This window comes from Nannobrachium achirus, assembly GCF_963921795.1.
Source record: "Nannobrachium achirus genome assembly, chromosome: 12".
Lineage (NCBI taxonomy): Eukaryota > Metazoa > Chordata > Actinopteri > Myctophiformes > Myctophidae > Nannobrachium > Nannobrachium achirus.
In genome coordinates, this window is record NC_137832.1 from 34,215,587 (window position 1) to 34,242,800 (window position 27,214).

At 44.9% G+C, this 27,214-nt stretch overlaps 1 protein-coding gene across 1 annotated transcript; it reads right to left on the reverse strand.

Annotated features, from left to right (window-relative positions):
- Positions 1-25,592, reverse strand: gas2l1 (growth arrest-specific 2 like 1; the record flags this gene model as incomplete). Its single annotated transcript, XM_080737974.1, has 5 exons — positions 1-2,080; positions 5,228-5,528; positions 7,015-7,111; positions 11,114-11,221; positions 24,894-25,592. The coding sequence occupies 5 exons, from the start codon at positions 25,590-25,592 to the stop codon at positions 1-3; spliced, it is 3,285 nt and encodes a 1,094-aa protein (XP_080594100.1).
- Between the last annotated feature and the right edge of the window lie 1,622 nt (positions 25,593-27,214).

The window sequence follows — 27,214 nt, forward strand, 5'->3', positions numbered from 1 at the left end:
CTACATCCAGGCCTCAGAGTCCAGACTACCTGACTGTCCAGGGTACAAGCACTCTTTGCTGCCCATAGTTGAGGAGTGTGTCTGGGGGTGGATGAGATCTGCAAAGGCCTGGTGCAGGCCCTTGCGAGAGGATGTGTGGCCATTTGCACGGGGGCTCTGAGGGGACAGCGGTGGAGTGTTACAAGGGGAGAGGTGATTGTGTGCCTGCAGGTCTCTATAGCTGACTGGGGTGGGGATACGTGAGGGGCTGTTGTCTGGCCGGTTGTCAGTGCGAGGTCTAATCCTTGGTCTCAGTTTGAGCTTGTAGATGGAAGGTACCCTCTCAGCCTTCTTCTGTCCTCTCTTTGGCCGTAACACCACACCTCCAGCAGCGTCCCCATTGGCCAGCGGTGGCGGCGGGGGGGAGGACTCCGAACGCGATTCACTTAGACTGAAGCACATGGAGGAGTTTTCACTTGAGGAGTCTTGATAGGAGCAATCCTCAGAAGGCGGGAGGGCCACTGGTGAGGGGCAGGCCTCCGGAGGAGGAAGGTCATCGTTGGGGTCACCGTCTTCCAAGTCATATGGTAGGTTTGGCTGTTGATCCGCCAGAGGAACATCTCCTTCGGGTCCTGAGCCCCAATCAAGCGGAGCCTGGTGGTCTATTAGCACCCCAGAGGGAGGGCAACCTCCATGTTCTCCGTTCATTTTCCTGGAGTGGAAAGGAGGCTGGGATGGGGCCTGATTCATGGATTTGACTGGCTCTGTGTCTCTTAGTCCAGGTAAGGTACTCGGGAGCTCCCTCTCCTCCATTGAGCTGGAGATAGCGGGGAGCTTCCTAAGACCCCCCCCTCGTTCACCCCAGCACTCTCCTTGTCCACCATTGTGCAGTCCTGCTGGGTTGTGTCCGTGCATTAAGTTCAAAGGGTCCTCCAGTGGGTAGTGGCGAGGGTTCATTCTCTTAGATTCCCTGAGGTCAGGCAGAGTTCCTATCTTGGCCGCAACATTCAGGGAGGAGGTGGAAGAATTGGAGGAGGAATAGGCAGAGTCAGTGACATTAGGATCAGCAGAGGTTGGCACTGTGAGCTTTGCACCACCCTGCTGTGGGTGTGTGGAGACAGGCAACAACAAGGGAGCTCTGCTAGGTTCTCCTCTAGCCTGTTGCGTGTTAGCCAGGAACTCAGCCTCAAAGCTGCGATAAAGCTCCTGCTCCCTCTGGGGATCCAGTGTGGGCAGCATTTGGAAGCCAATGCCCAGTCCCTCTGGTTCATCTGGCTCCTGGCGCTCCAGTCCAGACCAATCCCTATGATGGCCTCGGCCAATAGAGCGAGGGCTTTGGGAGCTACGAGGGGAGCGGGAGCCGTGGTGGTGAGAGCTGCGAGGTGAGGAGTGTGGGGAACGCCGGCCTCCTGAGGTGACTGGTGGCAACAGCCTGCTTTTTCCCACAGAGGGAGAGCGAGGGGCCGGAGGCCTGGGATTCACTGTGGTCTTCTTATTGGGGCTGCTGTTGTTGCTCTGGACCCCTTTAATGGGTGAGTTGGAGCATGAGGAGGACTGTCTCCTGGTGAAGCCACTAACATTTCTGGGGGTGGCAGGAGCTGCTTGTTTTCCTCGAAGGTCCTCCCGCCTGTCTGATGTTGAGGGCTGGGGGTCCCTGTGACGGGGAGATGCTCCAGGGCTAGCATCAATGGGCCGTGTCCGGTTGGGCAGCTTGCCTTGGCTGTGTGAACGCGGAAATCTTCTGGGCCCTTCGTTTCCAAGAGAGCGACCCCGGGAGGTCCTGCTTCCATCAGAGGGTGCTTGCGGGGGGGTGGGTTTGAGCATAGGTGCAGGCGCCGGACGCTCCCGAGAGTGGCTGCGTGCACGGGGCAGCGGGGGACGCAGGGCAGGAATCTGAGCTCCTCCTCCCGGCCGCTCAATCATATGCTTCCCTTCCTTGCGGTTGACAAGCAGAACCACGTCTTCACCCGAGCGACGTGCGGTGCTCCCGAGAGAGTAGCGTGCGCCCCCTCCTCCTCCTCCTCCTCCCTTTGAGGAGGTAGTGGAGGAGTCACTATCCCCTGACATACGCCTTGTCATTGGCAACATTGTGTCCTTATTCCTGCAACAAAGAAAATAAATTAATGTGTTTAAACTTTTAAGTATGTACAGTATAATACAAAGCTGTGTTGTTGTATTAGTTTATTTGACATGTAATGTGTTAATAGAAAGAACCAGTTCACGACACGTGTCCCTTGATGCAATAAGTAGTCCAGCACCATATTGCTCTGTATGGCCATAGCGGGTTTACAGTAAATATCCTCTACCTTCAGTCCATGGGATGACCTCTAATCTGTGACATTCAGGGATAGTGAATCTCTCTACTGAATGTGTTCAGTGTTGTTACTCTGCACAGGCAGTCTAACCAACCTAGGGTGTGGGGCTTCCTGGATGAGTAGGCAGTGACAACCAGGGGGATTACAGGGAACATGAGAGCAAGTGGGGGCAGGATTATAGGTCCAGTGGATGTTCTAAACTAAACCCTCACACAGCGCTCTCTCTCCTTAGTACCACACACCAATCCATTTACACAAAACAGTGGTACCCTCAGAGCAACTGCATGACTAACTAACCCAGGCCTCACTAACTTACAGTAAAACCTAGTGTTATAACCTAGTCTGCAACACAATGTTAAAGGAGCTATAGTCAACTTTTTCATTGTAGGGCCGAGACTTTGTTTACATCCTAGTCTATAGACTAGAATGTAAACAAAGTGTCGTTCTGACAATGGCCAAAATTATTATTTTATCATTATGTTACGCTTTTTGTGGTCATTTTTTTTTATAGAAACACATAATATATGAAGCTTATTTTTATAAAATATTTTTGAAATATTATTTTTATTTTAGCATCCGTTTTTCAAGAAAAAGTTGACTATAGCTCCTTTAAGCAATGTGTCACTTGACAAATAACAAAAGTAAAAGTTAAAATGTCATGTCAGGTATTTTGTTTGTTTGTTTTTTGTATGGTGTTGTATTATTTTTTTCTTTTCTTTTTATCTTCATGTCTTGTCTGTAAGCAGTCTTTTTTATTGTCAAGTAAATGTTGTCTTGTTCGTCCAAAAAAACAAAAAACTAAATAAACATATTGCTTAAAAAAAAAGAAAAGTTAAAATGTCAACAGAAAGAAATCTTAGATTAAGATATGCAAAAAAAAGTGGTATAAATATGATATTTATAATGATAATAATTCAATTTGCAATTAATTACTCTAAACTCTCGATTTGTTGTGCATCATCATAATTCATAACACAATGGCCTCTCCCACAGGCCACCATTTCCTCTCACTTTCGGTTTGAAAGACCTATTTTGTAATTATGGTACTTTCTTTTACAGTAGTTCAATATAAAGCTTTTGCTATTGTTAACAATATGTATTCATTCTTCAGTGAATATACTGTATGATATACCCCTTCCAACTCTGCTCTAAATAAAATGTAATGTTTTAACCCCACTATTGAGATCAGGGGGTTCTAAGGATGGTAATATCAGTTGGTTCACCAAGTTCACGATCAGATCCTCAGTGTTAGCTTTGAAGACTTTACAAATCTAACCAAAATTGTTAGTTGACAGAAAACCTCTCCATTCCCCATGATATCGTCAACATGGGCAAAATCTCTGGTTAACTTTAAGTGTTAACCATAGCATATAATGTAGTATCATATATCTGTCAGTCAGTTCATATGTTATGTGAGAGGCTTGATTGGTGCGAGTACGCTTGATTCTCGCCTGGGCTGATGAAGTGAAACTCCACTGGCCCGTTCTCATGCTTTTACTGCTCCTGCTGCAATAACAGCTGGTCTGTTTGTCTCTAGGAACCATAAATAGATGATTCATTTTTTTTAAATGGAGCGGCGGAAATTAGCACTTTTGGGAGATGATGAAGAGCCTGTTTTAGCTGTGGGGAGGGATCAACAGATCTCAGAACAGATGCAGCAATGAGGGAAATCCACCCAACCAGGTAGGAAGGTCTATGAAAACATCCACATTCAGGGGGGGGTGATGTTTTGGTCAGAACGTCTCCTTTAACACCTTTCTGTCTTTTGTGTCAATTCATGTAACATTTTGGACAAACCAGGCACCTAATAAGGAACACTCCAACCAAGGTATCAAGATGAGAGGCTGTAACCTTACAAATTAGCCAGAGTGTACTCTCTCTCCAAACAGTCCACCTGTTGACCCACTGCCCTAGTTAGCAGAGCTGTGAACAGTTGTCTGAGTCTGGGGATAGATGTCAGATTATGCCTTGTCTCGTCTGGAGCATTTGAGAGTGATGCCCCACCCACACAGGGATAATTCAGAGTGGTTGCCTTGGCGCTATGAGTCGTCACTCAGCAAGGAAACTGAGCCACATATTGGATAGAAGCCAAAGTAAACCACCCCTCAAATCCTAATTGTGTTGAACAATGGCGCCTCCACACTGACGTATGTATAAAGTATGTGACTAACTAAACGCCAGGCTTATGAGGGAGCCGGGCAGATCTCACACTATTAACAATCCAGTGAGAAACTTTATAGGCTTTAACATGCCAACACTCTGACTATCACGCCACTTCAGAGACACATCGGTTTAAACAATTGTGTTTTTCCCTTTCCTTTGGAGTTTGACTCCATGCTGTTTCAATCCAATGAAGTGTGTGCCTTTGAGAGAGGGCAGACAAGGGCTTGATCAACAGCTCTGCTGCTGGATCCCAGCCAAGGTCTGTCATTAGTTTAATTAACTGAATAAAAACACAAAGGGGAGAGAAAACAGGGGAAAGAAGAGAGGTGGGTGGAGAGGCCACTAGGGGGCACAGGAGGACAGTTGTGTGTGGGTTGGGCTTATGTATCAGGGCAATGTCACCTGAGATTAGATAGATCTGTTCTGGTCTAATCTGTAGCTTCCCTTCTTGGCTTGGGTATATTTGCTGTGTGTGTATACAGTACATGTGCGTATACAATAGAAATTAGTGATAGGGGTGCCCGCTGGCCTACTGGTCCAGGAGCATACCACTTAGGCATTGCCACATAGGCATGGATGCCTGGCGGCATCGCCGGTTCGATTCCCGATCCGGACGACCTTTGCCGTGTATCTCTCCCCCCATTTCCTGTCAGTCTACTGTCCTATCAATAAAGGCATATAAAAGCCCAAAAACAAACAGAAATTGGTGATAAGTAGATCTTGCCTGCAAGACTCCTACACTTCATGCAGGTGTACACATACACACAAACCTGAGAGGATTGAAGTGTCTGGGTTCTGAGCGGTCTCTTGGCGGCCGTGGGAGCAGGGCGCGTGCAGCGCAGGAGTCTGGCTCGGTGTGGTGAGACCGACCAGGCCTTGTGTTGGAGGACGGAGCGCACAGGGCCGAGGGAGGCTCCAGAGTGCGTCTGTCAGATGGAGGCTTGTAGGGGGCTATGCCTTCGTTGCGCCAATGCGGCCCAGGGCTCGTGGAGCGGGACGAGTGAGCACTAGAGGACTTACTGTGGCCACCCTGGCTCTGACCGCTGGCCTTGGCCTGGTGGTAGCGGTGGGCTGGGGAGACAAATGGCAAGGACATTTTAGGACAGACATGTGCAGCACATCCAGAGAAAGCCTGTGAAAACAACCACGGCCTAACAGGTCATAATAGTCATCAACAGTAGGCTAGAAATAAACCACAGCTGAGGACCATATCGATATCACTAGGCTCATACATGGCGACAGCAGAGAGCCTATATTAGGTTGCTACTTAATTGAGATAGGAAATTCAACCAATATATGCACTCAGATGAATACTGATAACCCCAGGGGGGCTTGGGGGGGCTTCTTCTTCCATACATCATCGTCAAATGTCCAACGCAGTGTTGTGTAGCCACACCCTTGTCTCTGGTCCCACTTGGAAGAGGCCAGCCCCTGAAAATGGTCTGTACAGGGGATGATTATGTGTTCTGCGTCAGCAGTATGCTTGTACTCAGTACTAAGTCCTCAGAAACAGAACAAAACAGAACATCTCTTGTGTCGCCTTGTTGTATGGGTGACGGGACTTAAAGGAGTAGTTCACCCCCAAAATGACTTTTCTTCTATTGATTACTCATGCCATGGAGACTTGAGTTCAATAATGTTTTTTTGTATTTGTTGCATTCCCAAGACAAAAATGTGATTATAGTAAATTTACCCCAATTGATTCCGGATGGGGACCCGAATGGATTTGGGTCCCCATCCGGAATCAATGGGGGTACATTTATTTTTGTCTTAGGACTGCAACAGGACAGCGGTGCTGTTGTTGTAATGTCCTGCACGATATGCCAGTCATCTTCTATGTTGATTGAAGGACAGTGTCTTATCCAGACATACACAGAGGGGGCATGTTGGAACTCCAGGCGGTCACATTCAGTTCCTTATTCGCTTCTCTGTTGTTGAGATGGTAGGCCACTGACATCGAGTTGCAGGCGCCACCTAAGGAGGTAGGTAACCCATGTTGGTTGTCGCAGCATAATGTCCAGATCATCTGCGTTGCTGGTTTGTAGGATGAAGCTGCGGTTTGACAGCATCTCCACGATGAAGTTCACCATATGGCGATCTGGAATTGTCCTCAGCAGCTTCAGATTAAGTCTACGGTGTCAGGCGGTGTCCCAGGAACCAGGAATACTACCCCGGCTTTCTCTTTGGCCTGATGTCTTGCGTGAGCAGTGTTACCTGGTCCACTGTTGACCTACCCTGGTGGAAACCAGCCTGTTCCCTTGGAAGTTGTGGGTCCACCACAGGCTCAATGCGTCTGTGGATCATCCTCTCCAAGAATTAGAGGATGCCCCCCCTCAGCAGTGGGGAAATCACTTTGCTTTAAAGGAACAAATCTTGTAACCCACATGGACTATACAAATACGACACAATAACTTGCAAGCTGCTGAATCATTAACAGCCTCACATGTAAATCAGCTGTTTTAAGCCATAAATCTATTGAATCATAAGTGAATTCTAAAGTTCAACTGCAAGACAAAGCAATGACTTTGTTTCATAAGGGAACAGGAAGTGATCTCACCAAAGGCAGCGCAGCGGCAGGGGTCATGCTTGTCCAAATAGTGTTCTAATGTGTCCCAGCCTCCACCCACCCGCACCATCACATGAGTACGAAGAACCTGAAGGAAGAAAAAAGAAGAAATCAGACACAGCCAGACAAACATATGGGAGCACTGATGGAAACACGCACAACACATTGTAAAACCTTGAGTGTTACAGTATAGGGCATGGTTCTTCAACAGGGGGTCCTCCAAATCTTTGAGTGATAGGACGTTTTTTTTTCTCCTTTTTTATATTAACCACTTGAACCCTAGCGTCCATATTCTGAGAACTTTAGCCAAAAATAGCAGATCTACAAGCTCACAACGCCTCGCAGAGCCTTGTAGATCGGCTATTTTCAGCAAAGAGGTATGGTGTAGAAAGGGAAAAAGAGCACACTAAGTACAGAGTGAAAGGTCAAGTTTATTAAGTATTGAAGGTTCAAGTGGTTAAATATCTGAAAACACAAATTGACATGAATCCAAAATACACTGATGATTGTGCAGTCAATAAATGAAACTATACAGAATCTATGAAAAGGTTGTAGGGGTCCCTGCTTCATCTCTCTCAACTAAGGGGTCCATGGCCTGAAAACGTTGAAGACCCCTGGTGTAAGGACATGTCCGCCCATAAAACAGAGTTACAGCCAGAGCTTATTTTAATTGCAATACCACACAGAAGGCAGATCAAATCTAATCAATAGATATGCAAATTCCACCAGTGGGGCAGCATTCTGAGCAGTTGGCCACGGGGCCACAGTCCCTCTCTCGCCCACTATGTTATGTAATAGTCCCAAAGATGCACCCCTGCGTCCCTAGCTGCTCCTTCCCCTACACCCACCCCTTCCCACATCCCTCCCAGCTGCTGCCATTATGCACTGCTCAGCCTCATCATCGCCATGCCAACGTGCAATTAAAAGTCAAAGGGGAGAATAATAGAGAGACATGGTGCCATGAAAAACACTGTTCTTTCTACCCTCTTTCCCTGTCAGCTGGTTTTGCCACTGGAATAATTATCATGGCAACGACTCATCTCTCACCCTCCTACTCCATGGCTTTGATTTTATAAGAGCGTGGAACGGGTGGTTATCCAGGGCTAGCTAGCAAGCTAACTAGCTAAAGAGAAAAGAGGCGATCGGTAGACTAGATGAGCCCCATCCTGTACTCATCTGCTCACACAGAGACACAGACAGAACCACAGGATCAGCCCAGAGTGTCATTCTCCCTCCAGGAAGAAGCCATCTTCACTGAAGCAGCACATTTGTGTGACAGCTTTGTGTATGCAGCCTCTTTGTTGGGTTGTGTAACCGAGTCTCTGCCAGCTACGCATTTCAAAGGTTGTACCCGCATTTCTGGGGGCAGGCGAGGTAAAGTAATGTGGCTCTACATCTGTGTGGGATGGCACGGAGCCTGTGTCACACAGCACAGCAAGCAGAGGATGCGTCATCCTCCGGTTTAGGCGAAGAGTTAAGGGCAGCAGGGCAACAGACGTGGTTGATCAAAGGCTACACCACTGGTTCCCAACATTCGGTTTGGGGACCTTCACGGATCTTTGAGGGGGTTCCAGAGGTCTTGAGCTAAATTAATGATAGTTAGGAAGCAAATTGACATTTCTGTGTCTGTAACTCGAGAGCATAGGAAATGGAACCATTTGTACACATGACTCTGCACTGCTGCTTACGCTCCATTACATGTCATCATGACAAAAGCTGGTTTACAAAATAGTAAATATAAGGAGTGCGATAAGGCTGAGAGCTCCTCCATGGCTCAGCTGTCTGATTTTCCAGACAATGAAGGGGTATCCCAATCTTCACAACTGTGGAGACCCAGCAGTCCCTGTTTCTATGGCAACAGGAAACAGAGACTACTTGTAGTCACAGTGGAGGCAGGTTGAGCCCAGTATCTCACTAAATACTCATGTTTATGCTTAGGGTTCATGATTCATTGTGGCTGTCACCTCTGTCATGTAGACCTCCCTGGGGACAGGGACTTCTTATTATTTGACTCCACATGGATTTATACCAGGGGTCTTCAACGTGTTCAGGCCAAGGACCCCTTAGTTGAGAGTAACCTCGCCTACCAGGCTTTCTGGGGGAAAGCCTGGTGTTCGTTCACAACTGGTTGTTTGGTTTCCGCCTAAAGCGCGGAAACCACTAGAAGAAGCGGCGTCGCTTTGATTTGGTTCCCTCTGTTTGTTTCCCCAATCCCTATTAAAATGCTCGAGTAGCCTAGTGTAGACTTGCCAGTCTCTAACAGTTGGACTAAAAGATGCATATACCGGTTTCAACATGACGTGTTGTGGTTTCCACTCCAGACCGGTTACAACCCCGAAAAGTGAAGTGATCCCAGACTAGTTGAGAGAGAGATGAAGCAAGGATAACCACAAGCTTTTCATGAATTCCATATTTTCTGTTTCATCGTTTGACAGCACGATCATCAGTGTACCGTATTTTGGTTTCGTGCCAATGTGTATTTTCTGATATTTAACCACTTGAACCGTCAATACTTATTAAACTTGACCTTCGACTGTGTACTTAGTCTGCTCCAAACCTCTTTGTCGAAAATAGCCGATCTACAAGCTCACAACGCCGTGAGCTTGTAGATCTGCTATTTTTGGCTAAAGTTCTCAGAATATGGATGCTAGGGGTCAATTGGTTAATATAAAAAAGGTGAAAAAAAAGAAAAACTAAGAATTTGAGGACCCCCTGTAGTAACTCTGAGGACCCCCTAGGGGTCCTGGACCCCCTGTTGAAGACAGAGTTTATTTTATTGTATTTCTTTTCTCCTCGCTTCCTCTCTAGCCTCCATCCCCTCTTCTACTTTCTTGTCAGAGCTGCTGAAATAGTGGACTGTTTGATTTGATGGTGGCTACCAAACCAATGCAATAAGGAAAGCATGTGGGCTTCATGAAAGGCTGTTGGGGAATATGCATAATCACTGTCATCCTCAGTGAGAAATGAAGAGAGGGTGGAGATAGTGGGCAGGACACACACACACACACACACACACACACACACACACACACACACACACACACACACACACACACACACACACACACACACCACAATAATTTGGGGACCCCCCCTGGGGGTCCCGACCCACAGGTTGAGAAACACTGGCATAGAGTATAGACTCTCAACAAAGCCTGATAAACCACAGTGCATTCGGGCAGCTACTGTACCACTGCGCCACCCGAGTGCCAGAACAAAATGACATTATAGCCAGTCAGAGAGAACAGAACATAGGCATATCTTATGAAAAGCAGACCCTTTGGAATGACAGCATTGAGTCCATTAAACCAGTGGCGTAAATAAGACAGAACCAATAAGTAATATCAACAAGCCTTCCTGTCCAGGCTGGAGAGGCCAGAACGGGGAGTGGCAACTCTTAGGGTCAGTCTGAGACAAACACACTCATACAAACAGGCTGCAAAGAAGATAAGGGCCGAGTCAGGAAATGACCCAAAGCTATATTTGTGTCTCGCTGGGAGTCCATACAGAACCAAATGCCAAGACTGTATTCAGGAGACTGTAAACACTAGCAGGAGAGAGAGAGAGAGAGAGAGAGAGAGAGAGAGAGAGAGAGAGAGAGAGCGAGAGAGATCAAAAAGCCTAGATACCTACTGTATGCATACAGTTCACAGACATTGATGCAATCAACCATCAGAGTGTCTATTTTTACATCAACATGCAATGCTACAGTATAAGTATAACACCATGCCATGCTCACTTTGTGAGAAATTACATCATAGTCCTGTTGGCCGTATATAATAATATTTTTATGTAATATTTCATTAAAAACGTCTTGAAAATTTAAACTTTAGAAATGTGCAGATACCCTGCATACACCTACTGTATACTGTAAGTTAGTTTGTTTACTGTTGAGTGAGAAAACAATTTTGAACATTAAGCTACAGTAATCATAAGGGGACCCCCAAAATAATTTTGGGATCCCCCAGGGAGTACCAACCCCCTGTTTGGGAACCACTGCCCTGCACCACCTGGATGCCCCAAACATGGGTATTTTATGGAAAGGTATTGACAAATGATTGCTTTCATATCCATGATATCCCGGTCATACCCTTATGAAGATGAGGGCACTTGAATCTCCAACTTTGTACTTCCCCTCCGACACCTTGGTCATGGGAAATTGAGCTGGACAGGAACAATGGCCAAGAATTTCCCGCACCTGAAGAGAACAAAACAGGATTTAAAACCTCTAACAGAGAAACATCCAAGCATTCTGACATCCCATATTCACGCAGTTAACAGTAAGCCTGAGTTATACTTAGCTGCGGGTGTGGCTCGCACACCAAAGATATCTGATGTACAAACTCACAACATGGATGTGAGCTTGTAGATCTGCTATGGCACCACACTGGCTAGCCCCATATAGAACCTCACCCGTCGCTGCATACTGTTGTGCTCCGAGATGAGGTCCTAAAAAGATGGCGTAGCGATCGCTGGGACTGCCGCAACAACGAGTTGGAAAACACTAAAAACGACATTTTATCCAAAAAGTAAAGGTAGTTTCGAGCTCCCAGACTGTGGTTTACCTAACCTCGGTAAATAAAACATCAGCCACGGCGTTGGGAAAACGGTTTAAATGGCTTATTTAGTTTCATTAAATTCAGAAAAGCCCCCGGCGGCAGGTGCAAGTACTGCATCTTTCCCATTGTAGCAGATACAGTTTTCCCAACGCCGTGGTTGATGTTTTATTTACCGAGGTTAGGTAAACCACAGTCTGTGAGCTCGGAAGTACCTTTACTTTTTGGATAAAATGTCGTTTCGTGTTTTCCAACTCGTTGCGGCAGTCCCAGCGATCGCTACGCCATCTTTTTAGGACCTCATCTCGGAGCACAACAGTATGCAGCGACGTGTGAGGTTCTATATGGGGCTACACACTGGCATGCAACAAAGTATAACATAGTAGCGTCAACATAAACATCCACCGCCCAACGTGTAAAAACCCTTGACTGCTCTTCTGTTCTCTTCTGAGTGAACAGCCTCACCTGAGTGTTAAGTAACAGTGACACTATGACTCACTGCGTTTCATGTAGTGAGATAAGCAGCTTTCTGTGTGTGTGTGTGTGTGTGTGTGTGTGTGTGTGTGTGTGTGTGTGTGTGTGTGTGTGTGTGTGTGTGTGTGTGTGTGTTTCATGACTAGGGTGACCATATCTTCGCTCAAACCGGGACACGAACCACTGATAACTAAAACCGGGAACCTCAAAGCAATGCGCACGTTCACCGCGCACATGCGTGGCCATTCTCTAACGTTCGTGCACATACGCACCGGGTTGCATACAGGCAGTGGGTGATTGACAAACAGTCTTAGCGATGAATTCAGACACGCAAATGGATTTGTTCATGTTTTCTGATTGTTTAGGTGAGCATGTTTATATGAAAAGAACATGATAAATGTCTATGCAACCACTGAAAACAGCTACTATTATTTTAATTCTGGCGAAAACCGGGACCATTTTGTAGTGAATGTTGAAAACCGGGACATATTAGTGTTTTAGAGGTATTTGTCGGGGCACGGGACATGCAGCTTGAAAACGGGACAGTCCCGGCCAAAACGGGACAGTCCCGGCCAAAGCGGGATGTCTGGTCACCCTAGTCATGACTCATCTTCCTGCAGAGCTCCAAGTAGCTACTGTGTTATAAAGTGCCCCACCTCTCCTTCTTCCCGTCCCATACAGAAAGCATTGCCTCATCAGCCTGGAACACTGAGATCACTATCTGCACCGCAGTGTGTCATAAACGCAGGAGACCCAATTAAACTCACAGCACATATGTGGACATGCTCGTGAATGCTATGTTTCTGTGTGTTGGTGTGTGAGAGAGAGAGAGAGAGAAATAGAGAGAAAACCGAAAAAGAAACAGAGACACTAAGAGAGTAGTGGCCTACACAGCAAGAGTTAAACTAACACATAGGATTTCACAGTGTAGAAGTGACATTGCCTCTGGTGGTGGGGATACTGTAAGTTGAGGGGAGAGAGTTCAGAACGGAGACTGGGCGATGACATCAGCCGGCCTGTGGTGCCCAGATGGGTTTTGAATTGAGAGAGGCAGAGTTTGGTGCTCCGCTCTGGGGGGGGGGGGGGGGGGGTGGTGGTACGCTTATAAGACAGAGCTGCAGGGTGGGGAGAGAGCCGCCTGTGTTACGTCATATAAGCCCAACCCCTCTTGTGGGATTGGACAACTTTTATGTTTTTCTTGGCATCACTCTCAGACAAAAGGCGTGTGCACACTTGTCGACCAAGAGCAAAAGAGGAGAAAGAGAGTCATTACAAAGTGGACACTGAGAGGAAAGTAAGAACACATGCAGGGGCACACAAGAGCACATGCGTAGCGTGTATTGTACCTATTGGTACATAATGGTACAATGCTAGGCACTGGTAGAGTGGCCAATGGTATGCTGAATGACCTTTCAAGTATTGACTACCCTGGCCTGTACACAGTATTATGAAAGAGCCAGTGCTTATGTTTTCTTGGTGTTTGTGTGTGTGCGCATGTGTGTGTGTGTGTGTGTGTGTGTGTGTGTGTGTGTGTGTGTGTGTGTGCGCGCATGTGTGTGTGCGCACGTGTGTGTGCGCACGTGTGTGTGTGTGCGCGCGCACGTGTCTGTGCATGTTCCTAGGAAACATTTTGGGACAAATGATGGATATCAAAACAGTTTATTTGTGTATGGATGTGGGCCAATTAACAGTTAAGGATAGGCAATTAGGCATGTATCTGTTAAGGTTAAGGTTAGGGTTAGGGTTCGATTAGTCTCTCAAGAACATACTCTATGCTACGCGAGAGGAACTTTTCTGGGTAAGAGTATATGGACTTGATAAATATATTGATGTAAATCCAAGCGTTCCCAAAAGTTTGCAAAACCAAAATGTTTTGAGTGTACACGTGTGGTGAGGATGTTCGGGGTGTTGCCGGTCATAAAACGGCACATTTTCCAGATTATGGCATAGTCAGAAGATTAAGGAGGCAGCTTGTCATTTTCCTGAAATTACACCCTTTATTTCCCATGCTAATTAAAGAGGAGGGCTAAGCCTCCACATCTCACCTGCCTCTCTGGTCTCCCTTCCTTGCCTGCCCCGATTCAAGTTTCTATCCTGTTCTCCCACCTGTCTTTTCATCTCTATCTGCCCCTCTACATCTCTTTAGCCCATGAATTACCAGTTAGGCCTACAAAGTCTCTCACTAGACCTCTACTGGTCTTAGTTGTCTTTGTCTCACTGACATTTGGCTCTCTTTCTCCACAAGTCTCCTAGTGTCTGTAGGTGGACTGAGCCCTGCTTGGGAAAAACCCAAGCCAGTGAGTTAATGGAAAGATCCCCATGGCAACAGACACACACATCCTCACCCTTCGCTTTTACCAGTACATTGGGTTTTATTTATTTTCTTGTTTCTTTCTCTCTTTAGTAGAACCTTTCAGTCCCCCTTTAAAGCTGCAAAATACCTCCCCAAAACCCTTTTAGCTGAGATCATACGTTTTCTTCCAGCCAGGAGGTTAGAGTTGTGTACAGTTTGTCTCGTGGTAGAGCAGTGCAGCATGGAAAGACAAACCTTATAGAATGTCTGCGATAACAGACATGCCTTTTAGGCATTGACTTTGTGGAACTACTGTGCTATCTCTGTGTGAAAACCGTGTAGCTGGCTGGCCCCCATGTCTTCAATAAATCAACAGCAGGGACACACGCAAACACACTAGTGTAAGAATAAACAGAATTGTAACCGTCGAGGGGGTGGAGAAAAGTAAGGTCACGCTGTAAACATGCGGAAGTGGAATTGGAACACTGCGAAAAACTGAAGGATGAATTATGGATGTATGCTGGTCACATGGGGGACGTCTCACCAAGCGCTGCAGATGTTTGAGAGAGTATAAGAGAAGAAGAACTGCAACTCAACCACAGCACAGTGACTACAGCACTACTGTGACTATCAGAAGATCACTGTGCACAATCATGTACAGATGAAGTGCATTGCCTTTGTCCATTTTAAACAATGAGAGAGTATTATTAGGAAATAACCTTTAAATTGCTGGGTCAGTGTACATTTACAGAACATATATCTTTTCTTTTGTTTGTTTTTGTTCTGATACATTATATCTGCAGTGCATGTGATAGTGTGAGTCAACAGTACTTGGGGGTAATCATAATCTCTTCTTTCTCTTCCTTCCTGACCTACAGATATTTGCGGGCCGTCCATGGTAGAGATAAGGCCAAAAACGAGGGTTGTCCCAAACCCAAGGGATGCCCAGAGGAAATGGGAGTGGGAGAGAGAAAGACGTTCAGTCTCTTTTTGTTGGAGTATACTGATCCGCAATGTGAAGCATCACTGACTAGTTAAGATTGTGCAGCTTTATTTTACATTTCCAAACCTGGGCGGCTCCAAGGGGGTGCTTTAGCCTCCCCTGATGAAGGATTAGTCCCCCTAAGCCGCCCTCCCCACAAACCCAATCGTGATGAAAATAAGGAATATATATGTTACAGTTAGATTGGGTACCTCAGTTGGGTACCTCTGTGGGGTGAGGCGCTATCATTCCTGCCGACGGTACATTGTCGTTGTTGTGGATCAAAGCGACCGATTGTTCCGCCCCCGCCGCACGACGAGCGCTCCGGTTCTCGATCTAACTGATTCTCGATCTAGCGGTGACATATGTTTATGTGTGTGTGTGTGTGTGTGTGTGTGTGTGTGTGTGTGTGTGTGTGTGTGTGTGTGTGCGTGCGTGCGTGTGAAAGACAAAAGACTGACCTCTATGTAAACCATACTATAAAATCATACTTTTTATGCTGGAAAGCAAAAACCCTGTCCGACCGTGTTACAGTCCACAGATTTGGAGGTGGCATCTGCCAATGTATGGTCTGTTCAATAATCGATACCCTAAGCGAGAGAATCTTGTTTTTCGTATTAGTATTAGTCATCATTGTTTGTTGCCAAAATTCATCTCTCCTGTTCATCTCTCCTGTTTTAAAAAAGCCAGCCTCCCGAGTCACAATTATGTTTATAAAACATGGGTTACATTTAAAATATATACGTCTCCCCGTGTTATGCTCTGCTGCACTTATTATCTTTATAAATGTCACCTCTCTCCAACTCCAACCTCCTTAAGTTCATCAACAATGCCTTTCTCTTTCCCTATGGTAGCAACTAGCAACTACAATTCATAATAGCATATTCCACAGACTCCTCCTCCTGGTAATGATCACGTGAACTTGTAAGTGTAGGGTGTTTGACAATCAAATACAATGTTTTATTTCTCAGTCTTAATCTTATGATGACCTCCTCTCTCTCCTTGTTTGCATACTGTACCTTCTGTTCTCACACACGATATATGCTCACAAATATGTCAACTTTGTATGTCATTCAACTTGCTCAAGGTTCATTCAAATACAGTATTATTGTTGCGACAGAATGTGTGCACCCACATGAACACATAACATTTGGCATTTGGAGTGTGTGAACCCAGCTTCAGAAGTGCTCCTGTAAGTCAACTCTTAAAACATAGATATTTCTAGCTTGCTGTGACTTGTTTATTGTAGGATTGGTATGATGATAACTGTCCAAGTAATCAAGCATATACCGGTACTGGAGTAGTCATTGCAAAACTTCAACAATACAAATGAACATTACAACATATCAATAAATGGTTTTATTTTTCATGTGGGATAGGCCTCCTCCCCCAGAGCAGCAAAATAAATCCTCATGGAAAAGTAGACAATGAGGGGATTATCTGAAGGCCACTTTTAACCGCACAGATTCGGCGACGATTCGGCGGCGGAAGGCGGCGGAAAGCGTCTGTTGCCGAACGGGAGCTCATCGTCAGGTTTTCGGCAGCGGGTCGGGAACCTTATCGACCGAAAACTGGAAAACTGGACTTGCTCAGTTTTGTTCAGTCGCCCCTCGCCGTCGGTAAGATTGAGGGAGTTGTAGAATAGTTTACTACTGCTCCAAAACCAAGCCAAAACAAGCCAGAGACATTTTCCCGTCGCATATTTTTACTAAATACCATATTCTCAATCTCAAGTCTCAATTCCTATTCCAATCGGATCCAAAGCAAAGCTAGTAGTAGGCTAGTAATAGTCCATCAAGTGCCCGTGTTGTTGTTTTCTTTTTTTTCCTCCTCTGCACGGAGAACAGAGCTGCCTCCGGCCGGGTTAGGGTTGCCAGATTCTGTGAGTGAAATACGCGACCAGGTCTATGAAAATAAGCCCAAAAGCGCGACCAGTTTCACCTCTGAACTCTATTACATTAGTTATTTTATAAAATAATGTTGAAAGCAAGGCCAAATAAGCAACTACACTTCAGAAACAAGCCCAAACAAAAGCAACCCACATCTAGCAACATTATAGGAAAACAGGATCAACGTTGCTTATAAGGAGCAGACCTGGCACCACTGCCATACAGTAACTACAGTCGGCGTCGTCTGAAAAAAATAAAATAAAAAATAAGTGCTTAGTTTTTTGCAGTTCTTTGCAGTCTGTGTACAGTCAGAAGGAGTCTCCTGTAGGCTGTTTGGTGTGTAGACACCTTGACCAACACCAACTGCAGAGCACAGGTGAGGTGAATTACACGAAATAGCACAGAAGAAGATACTTGTTTCAGTCTGCTCAGTTTATCTGCTACAGTATGTGTCTGGAATATTTCCAAGACAAAACATCCTTACCATCAGATAAGGAAAGAATCTGGGAAGCAAAAAAACAAGGGTTTGTGTGGGGGCGGGGGCATTTTTGGAACTTCAGGGGGTATTACTTCACTAACCACAACTAAGGATTCCCAGAGCCTGCATGTGCACCCATGGTGAGTGGGGTTTTATTACATAGCCTGCTCTCCTGCTGCTCTGCTATCAAACCACTGACCTCATAGCACAGAAGACCGACTGTGCAACATCATGGAAAGATGGATGAAATAACCATATGACTAGAGGGTTTTAGGAAAATTGTGATTAAAAGCCGTTACAATTACATTGGCTGTCTGGCAAGCAGAGAGAGCTGTAGGGTCTGGATACTGAATTGAAGAGTGTATATGTAGGTACAAGTACTGTGCACTAAACCAACAGACTAGGCCTGCAGAGACAGGTCAGGAGAACAGGGCCATTAGGACAAAGGCCTCAGGCTGAAGTCTTAATGTTAACGCTTTGATAGAATGGACATAAATAATGGTAGTGCATATCCATTGAAATGAAAGGAAGAATACAGCAATTGTTTCACACCATTCCTTTATGGCCTTGGAAGTGCAACCTTTACAAAAAAAGCAATGCGGGCCAGCTCGTAGACAATACAAAGCTGTGTTCTGCCATTATGAAATAGCTACGCTGGGCTCAAGGGCAGGTTTCAACTGTATTTCTAGAGGAAAGCCTATCCCTGAAAATCGATGCTTATCTTTGGGCCACATGACAGACAGCCTGCTGGAGGACAACACTGAAAACCAATGTACGTCGCCATCCATAAGAGACTGCAATACTGTCATGTGATGAGAACTCCTTCAATCAGACGACCCAATTGTCAGTTTGTTTGATGTGCTTGATGTCTAACTCAATCTCCACATTCCACCAATACCAGTGTGACAGCTGTCACTGGGCCAAGGTTATATGAGTGGATGGCCTTCTGGGGACTGCCATCTAATTCTGACAGCTACACCTGAGACCAGTTTAGAGAATCAGGGGACAGCTGCAGAAAAAGCAAAATGCCCACTCTTTGCACATCAGTCTAACCCCATTTAGATAAACTGCGTACTTGAATGTATGCGCGATAATGCTGATTACAAAGCAGATATCTCCACACACTGTAATAAAGGAATTATAGAGCAGGTAATATTCATAGTGTGGAGTCAGCTGTTTACATGTGCATCTTGCTGCATGGAAGTAAAACAAAGGACAGGCAGAGAGAGAGAGAGAGACAACCGTTCTGCACTGGCACTGTGCAGAACCAACTGTGTAAAAATAACTATTAAACGGTCATACAGCGTTCAAATTTAGCCCGCGTCGTCTAGTCTAAACACTTCCATGAGCTGTGTGTGACAAAAGATGGAGAAACACTGTGAGGCATGCCATGTTCTCTCAGCAATGTGTACGGGTCTGGCCCAATGCAAGCCATGATGACCTACTTTTCTCTTTCCCTCTCTCTGACACACACACATTCTCCCACCCTCTCACAGTGTAAAATCTATTCCAGTCTGGTTTAGCAGAGTGTACAGTTAAGGCACTCCAGGCTTTGTCTCCTTTTTTTCTTGCTGAATTCATGAATTGGACCATGTGGCTAATGGAGCATATATTCCACAACATGTTCACTCTTTCTTTCTCTCTCTGTGTGTGTGTCTCTCTCTCTCTCTCTCTCTCTCTCTCTCTCTCTCTCTCTCTGATGCCTGTGATTCTTCCTGTCTACATTCAACAGCATCAGTCTATCTTATGGTGAGATGAGGGCCTAAATTAACATGTCAATGTTTGCAGACTATTCTGTTCTGCTCCTCCATGCCACCACCAACAAGGCATACTGTTCTACCCTCTCCATTCTATCATCTCCAGGGGGAGAAGGTGGGGGAGGGGAAGGGAAGAGAGATGCGGGTTATTGCACATTTATGAACCAGACAAGGAATGAATGATGAAGCCCAAGGGTGAAGACACATGAACCATTTCATATGAGCGAACCCAAAGAAGAGGAGACGAGGAGTAAAGGATGCATGATACAATGCAACCTTTCAGTGCAAAAAGCTCCATTGGTCGGCTCTTATTGTCTTTGCGTCTGCACGCTCAAAGACCTAACATATAGTTGTCTATGCATGCAGCAAGTACGTGAACAATGCAGGCCTCCATTAAGGGGGATCACTAAGTATAGTTTGTATTATCATCGGTGTATGTCCGACTGCATGGGTAATTGGGTGACGGGTGTATGTGTTTTATCAAGGCAACTACAGTAACCCCAGGGCCTAATTGCACTCATGGTCCACAGCTGAAAGACAACAGACAAGATATTGCAAGGACATGTCTATTATTCAAAAAGTTGTTTTGTGTGTGTGTATGGACTGCCAAGAACAATTGCCTGTGGCTTCTTGTGGCATATGGGGTCAGACTGATATCACCATCACAATCTGCATGAAGAGGAAATCTGGACTGTTTTAGACAATCTTATAAAACAAGGGATGAATACAGTGTGTAGAGATATGAATATAAATAATCAACTGCTCCCTAAAAAAGGAAAAAATAAAAGAAAAGAAAAAACACTTCATGAGTATGAAAATGCGGTTCAGAATAAGAATCTGGGGATAGGTCAGTCTGTGGGAAAACTCTATTTTTGTAGGAACTGCAAGAGACCAGTCACTTCCTTATCCCTGAGTGGAAAGTCATGTCTTATGCATCTTTAGATGAGTAATACTAAGAACATATTGGTAGGACAGTTACCGCTATAGGCTCATTATGCTGCATGTTTAAATAAGCGCTTATGCTAACCAGGAAAGCAAACAGGAATTGAAATGCCCTTGTCACTAGATACACATACATTTTGATGTGACACCTATACAGGGAACTACCATTCCAGCTCGACAGGCCACCTGCACTGAGGGTAAGAAAGAGTAAGTCAATGAAATTGATATGGGCCATGTTGCACGGCAGAAATACAGAAATATGCCCAACGTCCCACCTTGAGCCAGGAAGTGTGTATGCTGAAGGCCATAATTCTATTACACAAACAAACACAATACTTATTTCCTCTTGCAAAAGTAAGATTAGTGTCATAAAGCCTGATTTATGCATCGTTGTACGACAGTGTCATGCACCAAAAATAATCGATCTACAAGCTCACAATGCGTTGTGGAAGCAAAATGATGACAGTTTTAACCGGCTTTGCTTGGTAATGTCCTGGACACGGTGACAATTTACAGAGCAGAAAACATGCATATGCCACACTGTGGCACCATTCTGTTGGGGAGATCTGGGCCACTGCTGAAAAGCTCAAATGTGTTTAGCGAAGTGTGTGTTATTTGCCTTGGCTAAATATCCTTTCCAATGCAAGTTAACGGAACTCAAATATTGACTTAGAATTTAAGCACCATTTAAGTAAATAGATATGCATGACAGTATCTCATGTGATGTTTTTCTCTCCTGTTGAAAATGAAATGTGAAGCACCACGCTTGGTGCCAAAAAGTTCACTTTATTATTTTTGTTCAAATTGGATTGGAATGTCCAAACAGGCACATATATGTCTATTCTGAAAGATATTAATCATAGCGCCACACCATTCCCATATTTTCTCAGAGGCATTTGAATCTGCTGTGTACTGTGGCAAGGTAATTGACTAGTTAAGTGGTCTCTCAAATGATGTCTTTAAAAATGACATTTCATCAATAATGTTACAGACTCTTAAACCCTCTATTCTTAGTGAGATTTCTATTCTCAGTGAGATTTAGAGTTCCAATTGTACTTGGTACGCTGATTAACTCTTCACCAAATCTCTTTTCCAAAAAAAGGCGATCTACAAGCTCACACCATATCACCTTATGACATGTTGTGGACAATGTTCCCCCCAGAATATGAATGCTGGGGTTCAAGAGGATAAACACTTGTAATCTGGAGTCCCTCCCTATTTTATTCTGGGCATGTCATTATAGTCAAACATGTTCAAAGAAATCACACCTGTGCGAAGCAAGTGAGCACCTGGTATCAAACACGACACATGTGCATATTTTCTTGTATGGGTCATTGTCTGTGACGTCAGTTATCATACAGACATACTACACACAAAGCCAGATGTAGAAGCGGGTTAGTACCGCTCAAAAAGAAAATAGTAAAATATAGCCTATATACCAGTGAGCTTGTAGATCTATTCAGCGTCGCATGAAGTGTATGAAGTGGTTAATTGGGGAACGAGGTAATGAATAGATTATGTGAATAGAAATGACAATTTCTCAAAAAAGAAGAAAAGAAAGAAGACATTTATTAAATTCTGCATCAATGTAGCTTTATATAGGATAAGATAAAGCTTCATCATAGGAATGGGCAATATATCAATATTGTGGTATGGGACAAGATATTTGTCTGGGATTTTGGATACAATAATATTGTGATATGATTTAACTATTGTCTTTTCCTCGTCTCAACCACTTATACCCTAGCATCCCTATTCTAGAGGTAACATTCACAGAAAATAGCAGATTTACAAGCTCACGACAGATCAGTGAGGAGATTTGGTGTAGAGAACGAAAAACTAAAGGCCAGACCAAGTACAGTAGGTTTATGTCGTAAAAGGCTGCTACAGTGAAGTGAGGTAATTTTCTTACTGTAGGCCTACCCCTATTATGTTTGATTTTGTCCATATTGCCCAACCCTACTTCATCATGCACAAAACTATCATGCATAAAGATAGCATTATAAGAGGTAGATGTGAAGCCTCAGCCTATAGGCTTCCGGTACTGACAAGCAATTAATTCTCCATGATGCAGGAAAGTGGCACTGCCTGCATAACTGGCTGTTCTGCAGACCAGACACTCAACCTAGTCTCACAGCCACAATGAAAATATCACTAAGCCTGTCAACTTTCTTTATCTCCCTCCCATTAGGATACTCATGACTTCTGGCAACGAAGGTTCCAGTAATTACAAGACACTATGCTCGAGAAATAGAGTTGTCGCAACTTAAGTGTATATTGCAGAGAGAACCGGTAACTGAGGTTATGGAAGAACTACAGGCTGAATACCCTGTAGACAGAAGCTGGTTCCCAATTCATCAGATATTGATTGGAACAAAATACTACTTTTCATCCGGGTTGACATACAGTCTGGAATCGGATATTGGGTGGCACTGACCATCCTTGTCCCAGACAAGGTCAAGGACCAAAAAAAAGAGAAAAGGATGTAACCTCAAGATGATCACAAACACAAGTTGGTTTGGTCCATATTAGGACAAATGTGGGCAGCAGCATAGTAACTGTATATTCTTTAGATATCGCTGCTTCTCTTCTCTTGTTTTAGTACCTGCCGACGTTCTAACTCCCAGAGATTCATGTTGCCAATAAAGACTGTTGTCAGGAGCACGCAGGGCAATCTTTTTTTCCCATCTAGACAGAGGCACGGAAGGAATGCAGTGCGATCAATATGCATGAGGGTTCAATGTGCAATCTATTAAGTGGATCAAGGCATATCAACAGTCTCTTTTCTTCACTTCGACAAGACTGTGTGAAAGAGAGACAATGAGTGAGTGAGTGAGTGAGTGAGTGAGTGAGTGAGTGAGTGAGTGCGTGCGTGCGTGCGTGAGTGAGTGAGTGCGTGCGTGCGTGCGTGTGTGTGTGTGTGCGAGTGTGTGTGTGTGTGTGTTTGTATTTAGTACCATTTGGGGACTAAAAACATGTTAGCACAGTCACATTCAGGGGACCTCCTACTTTGTGGGGACAAAAAAGTAGGTCCCCACAAGATTTAGGGTTAGGTTTAGGGTTAGGGGTTAGGTTTAGGGATAGAGGTTAGGGTAAGGCCACAGAAAATGAATGGAAGTCTATGTAATGTCCCCAAAGGGTACTAAATACTGTGTGTGTGTGTGTGTGTGTGTGTGTGTGTGTGTGTGTGTGTGTGTGTGTGTGTGTGTGTGTGTGTGTGCGTCGCTGGTCAGGACAACATTTAGGAAGTTCATATGTTTGCATGTTGGACAGAATCCATGGCAAACTTTGACAGTCATATGAGTGTGTAGACAGACTAGAGACACCTACAAAAAGGCTGGATATAAACAGTGTGCTTCCCTCCTCCACATGCTCTCCCTCCTTTCCTATTTCTGTGCACACAGAGGTCACACAATAATTGCTCCGCTCTGCTGCCTGACCAGCATGAGTATGACTGCTGACTGTCTCTCCTCCTCCTCCTCCCCCCCTCTATGCTTTGCCTCACATCTCTGTTGTGTGAAAGGCGGACATTGTCCCCGCTCCTCTCATCCGCACCAAAATATTAACTCCTCTCCACTCATAAACCGAGCACGTGTTCTGCTAGTCTATGTCTGCCGATGAGTTGTGCTATCTCTAACAATGTCTCATTCATCCTCACACGCTTATGTCTGGCAGGTCTCAGTGGGGGACAAGAGACAAATGACGCAGGGTTGGATGATGGATCCAATTCAAGTGTATAGGAAATACTTGTTTTATAGCTGAACAGCAATAGAAATAAGTTTAACATACAACATGGGTGTGTGGCAGTTTAACATTTTGTTACAGAGGAGCTATTACACAGATGGGTTCCTCCTGTGCCTGCAGCTTATTGTGTCAAATTAGCTTTAAGGACAAAATAAACCAGGAGACAATTTGGGACAAGCCTAACCAGGTTATCCACTGTGAGCTGCAAGAAAACAACCACTTCACATGCTAAGCAGTATGAAGGAATTCCTGAGAGTCTACCTGAGGCTGTGACCTTTCAGGACCAGGGTTGAAGAATGTGAGGAATTGAGCCCAAAATTAGCCTAAACACAAACGAAACATGCCATATATCTGCAGGCCCGTGCAGATATATAACAGTGGTGTTTCACTTTTAACACAGCTGTTTTATTGTGGGAATTAAAGTATCCTATAAATGTATCTTCTATCAGCTGCTCATCTGCTATATTGTCCAGCACCAGATCCAAGAATACGAGATGATGTTATTATAACTAAACTCATAGCAGAATAAGTAGACTCCAGATGTAGACTGGGGTCTGGCATCACTGACTTGCACCTGATGCATTCTCTTATGATGATATGGTTCAACTTATCTAATGCAACTAGAGAACAGTTTATGGGCCTATTATATCTTGTAATTCGTCCAGTTAGATCTGCAGAGTTAAGCTTTGATGATAAATAGATAATGTAAACAATTGGCTATAATCTTTTGCTAATATTTAGGGGCCACAACTCACCAACTCGTCCAAATTTCTCATGTCACATAAGACTCTTTTCTGCTGCCAGTGAAGGAATTGGCTTGGATCCTCCTGTTCATCCTCAACAGTTTCACTGATTTCCTTCCGACTGAAACACCTGCTGGGCGGGCTCTGTTCGCCTGGTTCCACCGAGTCCCGCAAGCTCTCCTGGTCCCGAATCTCCTCTTCGATCTCCTCCTCCAGTTGGATCAGCATGGGAGCCAGCATACCAAACTTGGCCCCACGACGCGCCACCTCAAGAAGGCAAAGAACGAAGTTCTTTTCGTTGCATCTCTCCACTACGTCGTTGGTCTCAAACATAAGGACATCCTTGATCCAAAGTTCCTGTCTACACCAGGCAATGAAATTTGAGACATTGTCCCGAGCCAGAAACGATCCGGGGACAACGTTGCGCGACTGAAAGCCCACATCTTTGCTTGGCATCTTCATAGACTTTGCAGCCTCCGGGTATTCCAACTGGAACTCCACCGCGGCGCGGTTCACGTTATTGGCATGGCGACAGAGGGCACAGCCGGTCTCCAGCCCCTCCATAAAGGTGTCCACCGTAATATCTAGGTCATAAAGGGTGTTGAGCCACTCGGCCAGGTCCTCCTTCATGGCATACAGGTATTCTTCACTCGATTTAAAGGGTCGTATACTCTTGGAAGCGGCGGACTGGATGTTACTCTGATCAGCCATGTTTCTCGGAATATGTAGCCTCCTCAATCAATACAGTCTACCAATAATTCCGAATCGTCGCATTGCAAAACTGCTGTCCACCGCGCCTCGTTGTCAAATCAGAGCGAAATAGCCGTGTTGACGCACCCATGACAGCCTGCATGTGCGGTATCTGTAGTGGTGGTGGAGCTCCTTGGAGGAATGCTGTAGTGTGTATTGTCAGAGCTGCATATCGGGATGCGGGACAGCCGCGGCGCGTGGATGCGTTTTCCGGATGCCTGCGTGAAACCAGTTTCCTTTAATGAGCACATCTCCAACTCACAGTGCGGGAGAAGAACATGACATCGGTAGTCGGTAACGATAGTAGGCTACGTGGATACACACACCCATTTGTCGGCCTATTATTCCATGTGGCGGGTCGCGAATCCCCACACCCTGAAAAATCCACGAGTTGTTACCATATCGGTTGAAGGTGACCACCAGTCAGACCACCACGGCATCTGGCTCCTTGAAATCACAACACTGACCAGTAAGGTTAGTGATACAGACTCCCAGTTCATCGTTCCTCATAGCACGGCCCATGTTGCACCGCCTCTGGCACTGAATAGTATGTTGACCCGCTCAAGCTAAAGACCAGCAGAGCGATGCGGTTGGTCTATGGCACATCCCATTATGAGGGATGAACGCCCGGTAGAAGAGGAAAAACTTAACCCTCTGTGCACCGTCAGATTGAAAGATCTTTAACATGCTCGTCAAATCGAACCTACATAAGCACGTGATTCCGGTTGGCGGCAGTATGCTATAGCAAAATTTACAAATATGTTTAATATTCCTTAGTTTATGCAGAGAGAGAGAGTGCTTTCTTCCAGTTTTTCTTGACCAATAACACATTGAAATGAAAAGCAGCAATAATTCCTTTTTCGTTTGAAAGAATATCAAAAGGTGTCCAGTTAAAAATTGTTTATAGGTCCATATATTTTTTTATTTAGGCTATATAGACTACCAGTTGTTTGTGGGGAAATATTAATTTAAAATAGTCAATGTCAATAGTTATAACTTTCCTTTGCATGATTGTCATGTTTGTGATGATGGAGCCGGGACCCCAGCTACTGCTCCAATAGACTGCTCCTAAAACAGCAGCAATTTGTAGGCAACATCTATGCAATCAGCTATGCTTAAATGTATGTCTGAAATAAGCACGTCATTTTGGACCCCAGGTAGAGTTACCATTTCTAAGTAACTAACAGATAATAAACAGCTAATGCATATTGAGCCCCATCTAATAGGCTACGTTTGTAGGTGCCATTTTTAGCCTGGTTGTTTTCTTTATTTTATTATTATTATTATGTTGTATTCAATAACAAAAGAAGCAACTGGCAGATGTTGTTTAAAAGTGTCGTTGTAGATCATTTTCTGTAGCCTAGCTACTTGATGGCATTTTAATTTGCAAACGACTACAACAATGTATTCATAATTGTCCACTTCATGATTTATTATTGTTAACTAAATTATTCCTAATGAGTTATAGGCCTTCAGTGCTTTTTACATTATATTTGTTGGAAAAAACATAGGCTATCATTGTTAGTGAGAGTGACATGTTATTTTGAAGCCCCACTACCGGAAGTTCAATTCTTACTGAAAAC